This window comes from Simochromis diagramma, unplaced genomic scaffold (genome assembly GCF_900408965.1).
Source record: "Simochromis diagramma unplaced genomic scaffold, fSimDia1.1 OVJJ01000131.1, whole genome shotgun sequence".
Lineage (NCBI taxonomy): Eukaryota > Metazoa > Chordata > Actinopteri > Cichliformes > Cichlidae > Simochromis > Simochromis diagramma.
The window spans coordinates 7,814,686-7,832,344 of record NW_024387200.1 but is presented as its reverse complement, the minus strand read 5'-3'; the positions used below and the strand labels follow the sequence as shown (position 1 = coordinate 7,832,344).

The 17,659-nt window shown below is 40.9% G+C and overlaps 1 protein-coding gene across 1 annotated transcript in view; it reads left to right on the top strand.

The window, feature by feature from the left end:
• Positions 1–17,352, top strand: part of loxhd1b (lipoxygenase homology PLAT domains 1b) — a 37,512-nt gene extending 20,160 nt beyond the window's left edge. The window contains exons 21-41 of the mRNA XM_040051038.1: positions 581–714; positions 876–1,021; positions 1,123–1,227; positions 1,323–1,451; positions 1,548–1,712; positions 3,650–3,831; positions 3,916–4,032; positions 4,805–4,967; positions 5,455–5,609; positions 5,691–5,900; positions 6,001–6,127; positions 7,510–7,718; positions 7,919–8,104; positions 8,203–8,330; positions 8,844–8,961; positions 11,882–12,059; positions 12,417–12,602; positions 13,540–13,710; positions 13,845–13,977; positions 14,214–14,369; positions 14,446–17,352. Of these exons, the coding sequence (XP_039906972.1) occupies positions 581–714; positions 876–1,021; positions 1,123–1,227; positions 1,323–1,451; positions 1,548–1,712; positions 3,650–3,831; positions 3,916–4,032; positions 4,805–4,967; positions 5,455–5,609; positions 5,691–5,900; positions 6,001–6,127; positions 7,510–7,718; positions 7,919–8,104; positions 8,203–8,330; positions 8,844–8,961; positions 11,882–12,059; positions 12,417–12,602; positions 13,540–13,710; positions 13,845–13,977; positions 14,214–14,369; positions 14,446–14,926 (3,579 nt within the window). The 3' untranslated portion in view covers positions 14,927–17,352. The remainder of the gene's footprint in view (positions 1–580; positions 715–875; positions 1,022–1,122; positions 1,228–1,322; positions 1,452–1,547; positions 1,713–3,649; positions 3,832–3,915; positions 4,033–4,804; positions 4,968–5,454; positions 5,610–5,690; positions 5,901–6,000; positions 6,128–7,509; positions 7,719–7,918; positions 8,105–8,202; positions 8,331–8,843; positions 8,962–11,881; positions 12,060–12,416; positions 12,603–13,539; positions 13,711–13,844; positions 13,978–14,213; positions 14,370–14,445) is intronic.
• Positions 17,353–17,659: the final 307 nt, after the last annotated feature.

The following is a 17,659-nucleotide window of genomic DNA, read 5'->3' as shown; positions in this document are numbered from 1 at the left end:
TTATTGCTCAGTCTGCAATATCTTTCCCAGAACAAACACCAATTGCAAATAACATACTAAAAATAAACCTGAAAAATCTGTTTAGAACAGCGTACTGTGTTGCAAAGAGTGAACTACCACTGGCAAAATTTAGCAGTCTTTGCAAACTTCAAAAAGCAAATGGCCTAGATCTTGGTTCCACTTGTCTCCAGTTCCAGTTGTCTTTGACTTAAATATGGGGTTTTGCATTTTGTTCTTCTCTACATTTTACACAGCATTGCAGAAACAGGGAGTTTTCATATTACCTTGTTTTTGCTTACATGCTTCTTCTAATAATATATTTGTGATGTGGTCAGATATACTGTAGCAACTCTGGATGGATTGCATTCCATTTTTATATATTTGTGCCTTTTCTGTCTTTCCCTTGTAAAGTTTCAAAGCTTTCATATATTTCAGTACTGTTTCAAACCAACTTCTCTTCTATCAGTTAACACTCTTGTGATCTCCGATTCATTTCTGCTCTGGTATCACTTTGGACTATCAAATAAAAACAGTTAAATTAAAAGTGATTTGTAAAACATCTAGTTGCTGCATTTTGCAGGAGGATGTTTTCATCGTGACAGCCGTTGATTTGGGCCCTTTGAAGAAGCTACGAATCCGTCATGACAACTCTGAGTCTTACTCCTCTTGGTACCTGGATCGTGTTGAAATAGTGGACACAAAAGAGGATACAACGTAGGTGCCACAAACATACAGCCATGTGGGTTTTGCTTAGTTATTCAGCTGGATTCCAGAAAAATCCTACAGCAAACAACAATTAAAGATTTTGTGTGATTAGGAGAGTAAATTAACAAGATTATATCTTGGAGTGTTGAACAGAGGTGTTTCTTCTGTAGATACTACTTCCCTTGTAACCGCTGGCTTGCAGTTGATGAAGACGACGGGCAGATAGCGAGAGAGCTGGTTCCCGTGGATGAGGCCTTCATGAGGAAGGATGATGATGATGAGGGCACGAGTGGCACTCTGGGCCTGGAGCAGAAATGTAATGAAGCTTCAAAGCTTGTTTACGCCTCAGTGGGATAAGATTAGTGGAAGACCAATATGACAAGTTTCATGTACTTATATGATAAATTTATCCTGCAGCTATGTCTACTACATATACTCTTAAGATAAAAACTGGAGAAAAGAAGTATGCTGGAACTGATTCCAACGTCTTCGCCATCCTCTTTGGTGAAAATGATGACACAGGTGCGATAATTCAGCATCATCCCTGCATTATGGTGGCATCCCTGTTACTGGTAAATTATATCAGAATTTTAAAAAAATCTGCATGTCACCCACAGGGATCATCAATCTAAAGGCTTGTAAAAACTACAAGAATAAGTTTGAACAGGGGATGATCAATGAGTTCACTGTGGAGGCCGTGGATCTGGGCGACCTGGTAAAAGTTCGAATCGGGCACGACAACTCAGGTGGGGAAAGAACGTACTGTCCAAAACCAAACAAAGCAGTAATATACATAAGCACTGCACTGTACAAAAAAAATAAACTTTTTTTTTCTGAATCAGGGGGTTCATCTGGTTGGTTCTTGGACTGGATCGACATTGATGCCCCTTCACAGGGTCAGAGGATGCGCTTCCCATGTGGCCGTTGGCTGGATAAAGGGGAGGATGATGGTGCAACTGTGAGGGATCTCTATCCTGCCGACTTACAGACTGAATTCTACACACCATGTAAGTGAACAGCAGTGATATAAGCACTCAAATCCATTAGTAAACGTAGAGTAGGCTTATTGAGAAATCGTCCTCTAAAAGTGCTTTATGCAAAATTTCACTCTGATAAAAGAGCGGAAGCATTAGCAGTAAAATGTATTTTAAAGCAGTCTGCCTGAAGAATGGTGCTTGTCAGACCATTAACTCCAACCTGTAATGAATGTTATAAAGCTGCAGTGGTGTCCTGTCTTTTTATTATCGTTCCTCCAATGAAGGCTTGTTTCTGCCCTTGAAAAAAACATTTCGATTGGCAGAGCTAAGTCGAAATTTCAGGTTATTTTCCAAAAAAAGATTATGACTTACTCACTCAAACTTTAGACAAAATTACTCAGAATTTAAGTTATTTGAGTTGCCTCAAGTAAGCTATTGTTGTCTGTGTCTGTGTGTTAGACTGGCGACCTGTTCAGGGTGTACCCTGCCTCTCGCCCTATGACAGCTGGGATAAGCTCCAGCCTCCCCCGCAACCCTGAAAAGGATAAGCGGAAGCGAATGGATTGATAAAGTTATTTTCTCATTAGTTTGAGATAATAAATCCAAATTTTGAGATAAATTTTGAGACAACAGCCCGAAATATTGACTTATAGAGTATAGTTTGCTTTTATCAATATGCATGCAAACTCAACTTATACATTATGATCCATTCATGTCAGTTAGTTTATACAAACAACAAGAAAGAAAATAAATAATATTGCAGTTTATAAAGCGGGCTCAAAGACTGTTATTATTTAATCAATGACGATAATTTAATGCCCTTCAATATAAGGGCATTTTTATAAAGCAGGCTCTAAAAGTTCAACCAATTTCAGGATATTATAGTAGCAATTATCTATAGATATAATTTCTACACATTACTTTGTATTTTCATTCAGTATCTTACCAGTTAGATGTTAACTATTTAGGACAGCAAACGTATTAAAAGATCAAATGATTCCTTTGAGTTTCAACAACAAGTTAACACTAAAACAGAAAAATGTCATCAGTGACAATAAACACATTTTAAGCCAGCAGTTATGGCTATCAGCCAGCACAACTGTGATCACTCTCCACAGATAAATAACCACATATACTGCAGGACTTTCTTCCTAAACTTCTTGCTTTTAATTGCTTATCAATGCTTGTAGTAAGGATGGTGGACAGTTATTACAGTTAGATAGTTTAGTCTGATATGTTTTCTGTAAGGCATAAAAGCACGTCTGGTATCATAACTGTAAACGTTAGCTGTGAATACTAATATAGCCTTTCCTAAAATGCAAATGTTTCTTATATAAAAGACTAGATTATATGCCAACCTGTCCTCCACCTTCATCCATGACAGCCTGGTATGTTTCCCACCCACACTGTCGTTCAGTGAAGAGCAAAAGGGGTAGCTCTGTTTTGAGCAAGGGTCTTACTTCTGAAGCACTAAAACCGAATAACAGACAAGTAATCAAGGTGGGATAGAAACAAAGACTATTATACTCCTTTAACTGTGGCCTCTGAAATTCAAAACGCAAGCTTTTGAATATTACGTTGAAATATACCCACTCCTACATCATCAATATGAGTTAACCATGATAGTGTTTGCTCATCAATAAATGGTGAAACCGCCAAAGCAACAGAGTTTCAGTCTTTGACGCACTGACATTTTTTTGTAGTGCGTCTAATACATCCACAACAAGATTGTAACACCTTGTTTTCTCTTTTTCATGCAGCTTTTGTGTTTTACAAGTCTTAAAATAGTTGTTTTCTTTGCTGACTCTTGGTTAAAAAGAAGGCAAGGAAATCTGAACACAAGTAGTCAGCTGTACCTGACACCTGATAAACCGAAGTGTAAACGATGATGGGACCAGTGTGTGCACGGCTCAAAAAGGGTTCTTCCACCTTACCTGCCAACAAAAAAGCTTTTCCATTTTTTTCAGTTGTGCCTTATGAGATAAAGATATACACCACCGATGTATTTGGAGCGGGAACAGATGCTGACGTGTTTATAGTCTTGTATGGCCATAAGGGGGTGTGCACTCAGCAGAAGCACCTGTGTGTCAACAAGAGAGAGCGACGCTTGTGCTTTGAGAGGGGAGCTGAAGACATGTTTATTGTGGAGGTAAGTGTAATGTGTGGCTACTCACTGATAGAGCTTTTCAAAAAGTGGCGGCCGGTTTGCGAATGATAAGTTGTCTTTATACAGCTGGAGGACATTGGTGATGTTATAGAGAAAATCAGGATAGGACATGACAACAGCGGCACCAATCCTGGATGGCATCTTGACAGAGTGGAGATCAGGCGACAGCTCAGGAAAGGAAAGGTAAGCAAAATCCACATGAGATGACACCTTAATAGCGGCATTATATTGCCAAAACTATTCACTCACTCATCCAAATCATGGCTAAGGTGTTCCAGTTACTTCCATGGCCACAGGTGTGTGTATAAAATCAAGCACCTAGGCATGCACACTGCTTCTACAAACATTTGTGACACAATGGGTTGCTCTCAGGAGCTCTGTGAAGTCAAGCACTACTAAAGATTCCACATTAAACTTTTACTGTTATTATAACAAAGTGGAAGCGATTGGGAATGACAGCAGCTCAGCCACAAAGTGGTAGGTCACATAAAATCACAGAGCACATACTGAGGCACATAAGGTTCATAAAAACATGGATGAGCGAGTCTGGTGTGAAAGAATTTGATTGTCCTGTACAGAGTCCTGACAGCACCCTTCTCATCCAACATCACAAACGCTCTTCTGGAAGAGTAGTCAAATATTCTCATAAAAACACTCTTAAACCTTGTGGAAAGCCTTCCCAGAAGAGTTGAAGCTATTATAGCTGCAACATCTTGTTCAACCCTATGGATTAAGAATGGGATGTCACTCAAGTTCATATGCCTTTGAACGCAGATGAGTGAATACTTTAGGCAATGCACTGTAAGTGCATCGTTAAGAGATTTCTTGTCTGTGGCCTCATTAAATTATTAACAAATTAATAATTTAACATCTTCTGGCTCACACAGTTCATTGAGTCTCAGCTAGAGAAACATAGCTGGTGCCAGACTGAAGAGTTGTGTGTGTTTAATGGCAGGGTTCTGAGACGACTATATTCCCTTGCGAGTGCTGGCTAGCCAAGTCTGAAGATGATGGTGAGACGGTGAGGGAGCTTGTCCCGTCAGACATCATCACACAGAAACTCCTCAGGGATGGGACACTGAAAACGACTGAAACTGAGGTTGAAGATGCTTTGGAAAGTAGGTTGAAAGTTATGTCACCGGTGGAATGTAACTACACTTACTTTCAAGTGCTCTGTCTAAGGAAACATTAGAGGTGCTTATTTTTATTTCAGCTGTTGCATGGTGAAGATGTTGAACTAGCATGGAGCAATATAAGCCTTGGTAGATTTTGCTTTTCAGCATCCTAATATGCTCTTCTAGCATGCACTTTTTCAAAGCTGAACTCAGTTTTGAAAGGGTTAGTGGGGAGAACGGTTTAAAGTCCAATTTTGAGACATTCTTCTTCTTTCAGCTGCTCTCTTTAAGGGTTACCACAGCCGATCTCACACTATCCAAAGCATCCTCTTCTGTCACACTAACCCTCTGCATGTTGTACAAATTTTTTGAGACATTTTGCTGTATAAATAGACACGCTGTGAGACTGGAAACAACACAGTTGGGAAAAAAAATCTATTAGCAAACAAGGTCTGCATTTACCGACTTCAAAAATTTTCCTCCCTCACAGCTCACACATACACGGTGTCTGTGCGGACAGGCGATATGTACGGAGCAGGGACCGATGCCAACGTTTTCCTCACCATTTATGGAGATTTGGGAGACACAGGAGAGCGGAAACTCGCCAAATCTGAGAATAACAAGAACAAGTTTGAGAGAGGAGAGGTATTAGAGGAGAAGTGCGAATCGTTATGTGATGTTGCACAAAAATAAATCTAAATCTGTTCAATTCCTTTTGCCTTTTAGGTGGATAAGTTCAATATTGAGGCCGTGGATTTGGGGCAGGTGTTTAAGATTCGTGTTCGTCATAACAACTCTATGATTGGGGCTGATTGGTACCTGGACCAGGTGGAGGTGCTGGATGTGGAAACAGAAGAGGTATACATGTTCCTGTGTGAGCGCTGGCTATCAACGAAGAAAGAGGACAAACGAATAGACAGGACCTTCTACGTCAAGGTTGTGTTTAAAGACAGTGTTTTATTATTTTCTTCTTTGTATGTCAGAGTTATTCCAGAAAAGAAAATTGATAGCTGTGTTTATTTTGTGCCTGTTTCAGGGGTATGAGGGTGAAAGAAGCTCTGATCCATATTCCAAAATGATTGCTCAGGCCAAACTGGGACTGGACAAGAATGCCAACAAGAAGAAAAAGAAGAAAAAGGCAGTAGTGGTTGAAGAGGGTCCAAGTAAGGTCTATTCATTGTGTCTCTTTGTGAAATGACGTTTCTGGAAGTGGACACAAATATCAGGAAAAAATACTGAAATTCAACATGATAAATAACCACAATATCAACAGGAAGAATCAATGCAAACTTATAGAAATTTCATAAATATAGGTAATATCAATCAGGTCATAGTTCACCCTAATATTTACACCAAATTAACCAACATTAAAGAAATAGGTAAACACGGTGGGAGCGTTTGTGCTTGGTGGTTTTCATTTTAAAGTGTTTAACTTACCAAAGTTACGCCTTGTGCCTGAACTCACTCACCACAGCACTCCTAAAACTGAGACTTTTGGAAGTCCTGCCAATGCAGTTCTGACTTTTTTTTAGTGTGGACAGGAAAGCAGAGACATTCACAAAATTGTAGCACGCAGACCTACAATTGCTTCAAAAAATGAGAAAAAAAGACAAAAAAGACAGCTTGGCTCAGACACCTTTTGTAACCTCATCCTCTATAATCCTCTTTGTACCTCTCTACCAGGGATGCTAAATGAACTGGTACTTATGTAGTGCTTTTCTAGTCTAAGTGAGCACTCAAAGCAATTGATTATTACAACCCACATTCACACACACATTTGAGCTATATTTTGTGCCTCTAAGGACTTTCAAACACACACACACACGCACACACTTTTTGAAGGATGCACGGGGAGGCGGATTTGAGGGTCAGTATCTTGCCCAAGGACACTTCAACGTGCAGAATGAAGGAGGAGGAGGGATTGAACAACTGACCTTCTGATTAGTAGTGGAACTGCTCTACCTCAGGCAAAATAAATCTCTGGTCTGAAACGTTGCTGTTTCTGTTCTTCTGTATGATACAAGACACAAAACAAGCATCCCTCTGCTCTCTTTCTTTGGCTGCACATGATAGTATGTGTGTGCTAAAGCACTAGAATAACACTGATGTAGCCTTAATAAAAGAAAAGCATCTACAAACACCTTAAAGGCTCATTAATTAACACAACATGTTTCGTCTAAGAAGAACAGCTGTATGCTTTTACAGTGTATAGTGATGAAGGATTATTTCTTGACTATAAGTCTTCGTGCTATGCTAAGGTAAATGGCTGCTGGCTACAGTTTTAAAAGAGTGCTAACAATCTTCCACCTTAATCTGACTTTCTGTAAGAATACACCTTTCCCAAAATGTCAAACTACTCCTTTAAGATAAACTTTAATATTGTCTCCATCCATATTTGAAAAAGATCAAAAGGTCACACTCAGCCTGGAGCTAGATGATAGTACTAATATTAAAGAAGTAGGAATGGTCTCTGAAGTGGCTGAGACATCAGACTGAATTTTATATGTGAAAAAAAATCTCAAAGCAGTTTTTCTCTCTCACCCAGTCATCCCTTATCACTTCACCCTGTCCACGGCGATCGAACAAGATGCCAGCACCACAGCGAGGGTTTATGTCATCATCATTGGTCCCAATGACGTCGAGACAGACCGGCTGTGGCTGGACCTGCCAGAGGGAAAGAAATCCTTCACAGCTGGCTCCATGGAGCACTTTGTGTGCTATGGAACTGACGTGGGAGAGATCAAGAGGGTGGAAGTGAGAATCTGGGACTCTTTCTGTAGCTAAATCTGTGAAACTGTCTCCTCTCTGCTGTCTCTTCAGATGCACTGCTGTTAAAATTTTAATAAAACCATTCTAGCTCAGCAATAATTAATTCTAGATGTGCCTAGATCAAACAAAAATCAAGTGATATACCAATTCCCTCTCCATCTCCTCTCCCTTCTCTTCCCTCTCAGCTTGGCCATAACGGTGTCACACCAGAGAGCTGCTGGTTGGTGGATGAGCTGTCGGTTGCCGTGCCAACCAAAGGTATCAAGTACATCTTTCCATGTAAGTGCTGGCTGGCTAAAGACAGGGGAGATGGTCTGACTGCCAGACTGTTCAATGTGCTGGACTCCAGCACGATCAACATTATCCGCAAAGTGAGTCACCGCACCTAAAATATGAAGTGTTGGAAAACATTCAGTTAATGTGTTACATAAAAACTGTATCTGTGTCTCTGTGTACTGTATTTTTTTAGGTTGTTTATTCAGTCACGGTTGCCACAGGTGACATTCAGTATGCAGGAACTGATACCAACATTTTCCTGACCGTGTTCGGAGCCAATGGGAGCACAGAGGAAATGCTTCTGCCCAAAAATGAGGATAGGTCAGTTCACAGTGATTGCTTATCAATAAAGAAACAGTTGATACTTTCAGTGCAAATACTGGAAATGTGGGATGCCTGATTTTAAACAAACAAAATGAGCTCATCAGCACCTTTAAAGCTCAATAATATACGTGTTGCATCTCATTAATGTGACCTAACTATAAAGAAACTTCACTTATTGTGTGGTATTTTGGATCAAAGAAGTGATTTCCTTTATTGGCACTAAGATCGTAATAACAAAGAGTCTGCCATATAAATGCCATAAGCACCACATGTTTCTGAATAAACACAGTGTTTTATGTTAATCTGTGCTGTTGCCTATGGACAAAATTGGACAGGCTGTTTCACTGTTTATGCCGTTTAACCTAAGATAATCTAACCAGCTGCTGTGTACAGCTACAAAGGCATGAAAGTTAAAATGCAATTAAATGTATCTCCAGAAAGGTTAAACTATTTAATTAGCACAGTCATGTCTTTAAATGCAGCTTAATCCATATATATTGGTTCATTCAGGTTTGAAAGAGGGCAAGAAGACACATTTACCTTGGAGATAGATGACATCGCTCCTTTGAAGAAGATCAGAATTCGAATAGATGGCACCGGAAGCCGCCCAGACTGGTTTCTTGACAGGGTAATGCAAAGAGAGTCTGATGCAACACGTCTGGTATTAGAATACAAAATGTAAGAAAGAAAGAATGACAAGAAATAATTTGCAATTACCGGAAAGCAGATGCACATTTAGAGGTAGCACAAAACTTCAACAACATCAGTTTATCATAAATATTACGTTTTACACTCATGTGCTACTTTATAAGGTACAGCTTGCTAGATCCCCTTTTACATTCAGAACTGGCTTAATTCTTCATGGCATAGGTTCAACAAGGTGGTGTATACATTCCTCTGAGATTTTACCCCTTACTGACGCGATACCGTCAAACACTTGCTGCAGATTTGTTGGCCCCACAACCATGATACAAATCCCCCGTTGAGCCAAATCCCAAAGGTGCTCTGCTTGATTGAGATCTGGTGACTGTACAGTAGAGGCCATTTGAGAACAGTGAGCTCATTTTCATATTCAAGCAATCAGTTTGAGATTACTTGAGCTTTGTGATATGGTGTGTCATCCTTTTGAAAGCAACCATCAGAAAATGGGTACACCGTGGCCATAAAGGGATGGAAATGATCAGCATCAATTCTCAGGTAGGCTGTGGCATTTCAATAATGCTCAGTTGGTACTAAGGGGCCCAAAGCATGCCAAGAAAATATCCCCCACATCATTAAACCACCACTACCAGCCTGAACTGTTGATGCAAGCAGGATGGATCCATGTTTTCATGTTGTTTGCAACAAATTCAGACACTACTATCTGAATGTTGCAGCAGAAATCAAGAACTCATCAGTCCAGACAACATATTTCCAATCTTTTGTTCTGTTGATCCCATGTGTATTGAAGCCTCAGGTTCCTGCTCTTAGCAAACAGGAGTGGCACTCAGTGTGATCTACTGCAGCATTTGACATTTTGTGCTTTCAGAGATGTTTTTCTGCATACCTTGGTTGTAAGGTGTGGTTTTTTGAGTCACTGTTGGCTCCCTATCAGCTCAATGCAGTCTTTCTCTGGCATCAAAAGGCATTTTCACTGCACAGAGAACAATCAGATCACTGGATATTTTATCTTTTTCTGTCCCTCCTCTATAAACTAGTGATGTGCGGATCGATCCTGAAATATCGATTCCTCCGATACCAATCATTTATGTTCTAGAATCGATTCTCACATTAAAATATCGATATTTTAGTAATTTAGAGTAAATTTGTAGTTTATCATTAACAGGAACACAGTGGAAAGAAACTATAACATTCGGATTGTCTACATTCAAAGGCACTACTTCCTCTTCCGCCTTTTGTGCGAAATACGGCTGTATAAATGTCTCGCAGCCGCTGGCGTGTGCACTCACGACAATGGCTGAGCGCAATTGGAGTAATTTGCGGACATATTTTACATCCACAAACAGCCGAGACGTGGTTTGCGATACATGTGGCAAAAAGTGAGGTGGTGTTGTGGCCATACTTGCCAACCTTGAGACCTCAGAATTAGGGAGACATTCAAAAAGGCTGTTGGGGGGTTGATAAATAAATTTTACAGTGTTTATTTATCGGATAAAATACGTTAAATGTCACCATTATTATTGGCCGGCCCGGAAACAGCGGGGGTGTCCAAATTCAGAGGCTGCTTCCACCTGAGACTCTGCTCCTTGCTATCTAAAATATAACAGGGCGCTGACTTAAACTCTCGACCGTCTCACACTTCTGTTTAAACAGTTTTCTGTTTGACGTTTATTCAGCTGTGTGAAAACCCCGGAGGAACCCTCCCGAGGGATTAATAAAGTTAAATTTAATTTAATCTAATCTAATAACTTTATTCTCAGCCAAACCGATTTACTCGCGAACAAATAAAACACTGAAAAAGACAAACAATAACATTTTTAAGTTATCAAAGTGACTTATATATCATGTTTAACGACCCCGGGGGTTTGAAGACGATGTGTTGATCGGCTCAGATATTTGAAGTTTACACAGCTACATTCTCACCTGAAAATATGTTAAAAGTTTTTTTGCAGTGATGCAGTTTTTTTTATTTCTATATGATGAACTCTGCATTATTAAGTGATAAGAACAAGAAATCTGATGTCCTGTAATCATTATGATGCTATAACTTGAGATCAAAGTATCAGTATCGGATCAGTATCGGATCAGTATCGTCGATACCACCCTGAATATTACTTGGTATCGGATCGGAAAGGAAATCAGTGGTATCGCACATCACTACTATAAACCCTAAAGATGGTTATGTGGGAAAATCAACAGTTTCTGAAATACTCAGACCAGCCCATCTGGCACCAACAACCATGCCACGGTCAAAGTTACTTAAATAACTTTTCTTCCACATTCTCAGTTCAGTTTTAACTTTAGGAGGTCATCTGGACTATGTCTACACACTTAAAGGCATTGAGTTGCAGCCGTCTGACTTACTAATTAAATATTTGCATTATTAACCGGTTGAACAGATGTACCTAATGAAGTAAGTAATGATTGTACAGTATTTGTGAAATTATATAAATGTTCCTATTCAGGTAATGAAATGAGGTGGAACACTGAACAGTTTTCACAAGTTAGTAAATTTCACTTGCGTGTTTGGTATATCATTGCAGTGGATGGCGCTGTCTCTAAGCTGTAATTAAAACAATAACTCTTGTGATTTTTAAACCACAATCTTTTAATTTGCTAATTTAAAAATGAAGCAATTTCTTTTTTCAGCCTTCGCAAATACCGTTAATTAATCAGATTCTTTTCCAGTGGAAACAGATGAATGCTAGGTTAACTTTAGTGTGTTTGTGGATTGTTTAACATTTTTCAAGCCACAAATATACATTAATGCATTTATTCCAAAATCACAGTCAATTTCCTCCTCCTCTGCTGCAGCTAAATAGTAGATTTCACGTGTGGACATTTGTTTAATGCGAATTGTGAGGTCATCGTCTGATTTAAAATGTTAGATCCTGATGAGAAACCTGACCACAGAGGAAGAGTACCTGTTCACCTACGAGAACTGGCTGTCCAAGAGCAAAGGGCCCAAGAGGACAAAGGTGTGTGAGCTGGCGGCTATGGTGGATGACGAGGAGATGGTAGAAAAAACAACTTACATCATCCAAGTCCAGACTAGTGACGTTGCAGGTGGGTCACAGAATGTTTCCACATATATTTAGAAAGTTGACCAGGTTAAAGAAACTGTATCAGTCAATTTTAACTTAATTTGTCTACTTGGAATAAAGTTTAAAAAATAAATATATATATATATAAATATTCAAAGTTGGGTGTTTTTTCTAATCATCCCAGAGCCCTCTTTAACTGCACAAATTTCTTCCCCAAATTTTACGTTTCTTGAACTTCTATGAGTATTTTACATATTTTTAAGTGTTAAATAAGACACTGAGTGCTTAACTTTAACAAGCATGTTTACAACTACTAATAGATTTTCTCATAAGTTAAAGTTTATTGGAGTTCTGTTCTCTGATCTTTGCAATATTCTAGGTGCTGGCACTGATGCCAACGTGTTTCTGATTGTGTTTGGGGAGTATGGAGACACAGGGACGCTGCCTCTGAAAGAGAGCACCAACAGAAACAAGTTTGAGCGAAAAATGAAGGACGTGTTCAGATTTCCTGACATGCTCAGTCTGGGCGAACTGTCAAAAGTCAGAGTGTGGCATGACAACAAAGGTAAGGAGACAAGGAGAACTACAGTCATAAGTAAGCACATAAGAAAGGAAGGAAAGTTTTAGCACTTTGGAATAATCTGGAGCATCGAGTTTTTGTGTTATTGTCAGAGAATGAACAAGTTGTTTGGAATGGTTGCCAGGAAAAGTTTCTTCCCTCTAAAAAGAAAATAACACCACAACTTAGATTTCAAAAGTTGCATCTGAACATACCACAAGACTTCCGGAACAATGTCCTTTGGGTAGATGTCGTCAAAGTGGAGATATTTGGCGATAATGCTTGATGCCACATTTGGTGAAAATCAGATACAACATATCAGCGCAAACACCTCATGCCAACCGTCAAGCACGGTGGAGGAGGGGTAATGATTAGGGCTTCACTTGCAGCCACGAGACCTGGCCACCATATAAAAGTATACTAGAGTCAAATGTGACTCTAGAATACTTCTGTCTCACAGCTAAAGTTTGGCCAAAATTAGGTCACGCAGCAATGTCAAGCTGCAAATCTCAACAGAATGATTTGCACTCCCCCAGTTAAAAGCTAGGTATATCAACCCAAATGAAATGCCACAGCCTTAAAAGAGCTGTGCATAAGCAATGAATTGAAGCAAAGTACTTTTTTTTATTTTAAATTTTTTGACTCAGAAAGCTAGACAAGATGTCTTACAGGTGTAGTTGGAAGACGGAATACCAGAATCTTGCTTAGATACTGCAAGAGTGGATGTACACCATAGTGTTAATGTTAGCTTGTTTACTTCAAATCTATTTTATTTATAAAGTACCTGTTCACAATAGTAGTCATCTCAAGAAACTTTATACTATATATACTTTACCTTTTTTTGTTAAACAATGGAACAGGGAAATTTAGATCAGTGGTTGAGATAACATTTGTGTACAGATGGAATAAATTCACCATTGACTGTTGCTCTTACTGTAAACAGGCCCTGCTCCTGGATGGCACCTGGAGTACCTTGACGTGAAAGATGAGGCCCTGGACAACACCTTCAGGTTCCCCTGTGACCGCTGGTTGGCAAAAAACGAAGATGACGGGCAGATTATGAGGGAACTGGCTTGTGCCAACAATGATTTTGTAGACCTCAGTGACAAAACAAGTTAGTTATCCTGAGAGTCTGTAGGCATAATCATGGGTTGTGTAATTATCTGAGATGAATCACTTGCAGTAAATTACAACCATTTGTCACTTGTAAAATAATGCAGCAATTTGTGTCTCTGTGCATGGCCACAGAATATGAAATTGCCACAACAACTGCTAACGCAGATGACGCCTCCACAACGGAAAATGTCTGGATCCTGCTGGAAGGAAGGAAAGCCCGTTCCAAGGAGTTTGTTCTGGAGAATAAGAAAAAGAAGTTCTTAAGGTAGGTCTTCAGAGAGTCCAGGGTTCGTGACTCATGGTAAAACCCTCTAATGTGGTCTTACATAATCGCCCTCTTTTACACATTTTTTTCTACCCCCTTTTATCTTGTAGCTTCATTTTCTCTTTACTCTCAGGAGAGATAATCCCATGAGGTGAAACAGAACCTCTCAGGCAGACCACAAAATTTAACAGTTTAAAATCAAACCCTACACAAACTTCTCTTGCACCCTTCCACAGCGGTGCCACTGACACGTTTGAGTTCTCGTCGAAGCACGTGGGGGAAATCGCTAGCATCTGCGTTGGCCACATCACAAAAGACGGCAAGAAGGTGAAGAATGAGGCTTTCTGGCATGTTATGGAGGTGGTGGTGACAGAAAAGGAGCTGGGAAACAAGTGAGTAGACTCACACAACATGCATTATGTTATATAAAACTGATGGTGCTGAATCAATGCATCCTCTTGTGGTTAGGTATTTCTTCCACTGTGATGCACAAATTCCCCTGGCAGCCAAAAAAGACCAGTTCCAGACATTCGAGTGCTATAAATCCATCGAGAGCTTTGCAAGCAAAGTCCGCAACCTGGTCCCTGTCAAGTATGAAATCATCGTCATCACCGGGGACGTCAAAGCGGCCGGCACAGACGCAAATGTTTTTATCACCATGTATGGCGTCAATGGTGACTCAGGCAAGCGTCACCTACGGCAGAAGTTTCGCAACCTTTTCGAGCGAGGGCGGACAGACCGCTTCGTTCTGGAGATGCTGGACCTTGGGGAATTGCTGAGGGTCAAAGTGGAGCACGACGGCACTAGCCCCAACAGTGGGTGGTATTTAGAGTGTATTGAGGTGACCAACACAGCCAATTCAGTCACAACAATCTTCCACTGTGGAAAGTGGTTGCACACTGCTAAAGCTGATGGACAAATTCAGCGAGTGCTCAATCCCAGATATTAGAATAATGCTAGAAAGAAAGAGTGGGTGAGCATTTGCTTTTTCCTGTTTGACTCATTTGTTTTGTTGGGGTTTTTTACCAATTGTAAGAGAAACATTGCACAGAAAAGTTAGAGTTAATCCATCTGAATATAAATGTATTTCAACTTTTTCAGGATAAAGCCAGTTTTTTGTTTTTGTTTGTTTTGTTTTTTTTAAGTTTGTGCCAACTGTTTAGGCTGTCACTCTTCAGAAAAAGCCATTTGCTTCCATCTCGCACAAATAAACAGAACTGAATATTACCCAGCTCACCACAACAAATATTTACCTTCATTTTACTTTTCCTCACGTCTCACTGAAAGGTTTCATACCAGTGCCAATCACTTGAGGGATAAAGGCAAAGCTGGAAAACAGTTCAGCAAAAATAAATTCATTTGCTTAAGCATAATATATGGGCATTGCACTCCAACAGGGGTTAAAATATTCATTATGCATAAATTTAAAAACCCTTTTGTAGAATGATGGGTAGTATTACACAGGGATCAGGGAAGGCGAATAGCCAATCGTAGCAACAAAAACAAAGACAACTCAAAAAAAAAACGCGGAATGCTGTTTAACATGTAAATAAAAAAACGAATGCAATCCTTTCCAAATCTCATGAACCCATATTTCATTCACAACAGAACATAGAGAATATATCAGATGTTTCGACCAAGACATTTTACTTCACGACCATCTGCGCCCCCAGTCTATGGATCACCTGTAACTTAAAAGGCTGTAAGATCAGACACCAACAGGTGATTCGGGCGTTGGCATCCTGCATGTGATGGAGTCACTGTAGCGGAGCGTGATCCGAACAGAGGATGAAAGGGCAGCTTAGGAGGTAAAAATGAAGAGAGTCAACCACCCAGCCGATTACCAAGCACTCCTTTTCGCGCACCGGCCCGCCTCCCAAGTGGTACCCCAAATACTGTACCTCCCTCCGTCCAACCGTACACTTCTTCTGGCCGTGAGCCACACCTGCCTCAGGGACTCCAGGACCGTGGCCACCCACTGCACATGCTCCGCCCAGGTGTCACTGTGGATGATGCCAGCCACAGTGACATCCGGGTAGGCGGCAGCATATGCAGCCTGCGGATGCAGCACCCAGTCCATGAGGAGTTGGAAAATGGCTGGAGCTCCAAAGAAGGAAGTGTGACAAATTGGTACAACCCATAAGGAGTACACAAGGATGCTTTTTCCTGGGAATCTGCCAGTAGCCCTTGGTTAAATCCAGAGTTGTGAAAAACTGAGCAATGCCTAACCAGTTCAGGGAACTCGTCAACCCGGGACATGGGGTAGGCATCAAACTGTGACACCTCATTCACCTTGCGGTAGTCAATGCAGAACTGTATAGACCTATCTTTCTTCACCACAAGGACCACGGGGCTATACCACCCACTGTGTGACTCTTCTATTAGTGGAGATATCATCTGAATTTCAGGAGCAGGACCACTCTTCCTTCACGCCTCAGGCTATAAAAGCCCCCCTTCTCCAATACCTGCTGTTCTCATTTTCATGCCCCATGCCCCCCCCCAAATTTTCCCCTCCCTTCTCCTCTTCTCCTCTCTTCCTTTCCTTCATTCATTTCTCGTTAGTAAACGGGAATCTGCCCGGCTCGAGAGCCGTCGCCAGTCCCTTTTGAGGCCTTCCCCAAACCGCAGCACCAGTTCACACTTCCTCATCCCTCATCGCCCATCATTAACGAGGATGTGGTCCCAGCTAGTGAACTCCAAGCTTTAGCATTTCAGCCATTTCCCTCTGAACAATTAGCCTTTTATGTTCAGGAAACCATCACGCCTGGGCATATTTCAAAATGGTGCTCTATGAGATTGGTATGGCTGGGCAGGAGGGAGAACACATCTGCAAAATGCTGTTGCAATGCAGCAACATCCGCTCTCTGGGCCTGTGTGAGATGGTTATCACAATGAATGGAGGATGGAATGGTGGAATTTGGCATCTCTGGTCCTAACTCATCTGTCTCCTTCACCAGAGTCACCAGAGAAGCAGTCTGAAGGTGGTGGATGCTGGTCCAAACAGACCAGTACCTACCAGTCAGTCAGTATCTCTTTCGGGATGCCAAATCAGGAGACGACCTGAAACAGCGCCTGCGCTGCACTCTTAGAAATAGTGCACAGTGGCACTGCTTCGGGATATCGCGTTGCATAATCCACCAGAACTAATACACAGTGATGCTTCTTTACATCACAGATCAAATTTTGTTGACCGTTAAGTATGGACGAGATACACTGAACGTGACACGTGAAACAAAGACAAAAGGAGAACATATAACATTTGTAGGGGGATGATGAAATAAACATAATATAAACCAAATTCAAAAGAATGTATTCATAATTTATAATAAATATTACAAAACTTTTTTTAACATACAGATTCCATGTTTGTGCAGTCTTGTTTGGATTGGCCCACCTGTTGAGGAGTAGTAGGAGTAGGAGTAGTAGGGGCGACCGTGGCGCTGGGGGTTGGGAAGCGCATCTGTAACCGTAAGGTCACCGGTTCTCTCCGGGCTCTCTGTCCTGGTCATTGTGTCCTTGGGCAAGACACTTCACCTACCAGAGGGGCAGATGGTGTGATATGGCAGCCTCGCTTCTGTCAGTCTGCCCCAGGGGCAGACTGGCTACAACTGTAGTTGCCTCCACCAGTGTGTGAATGTGAGAGTGAATGAATAATGGAATTGTAAGGCGCTTTGGGTGCCTT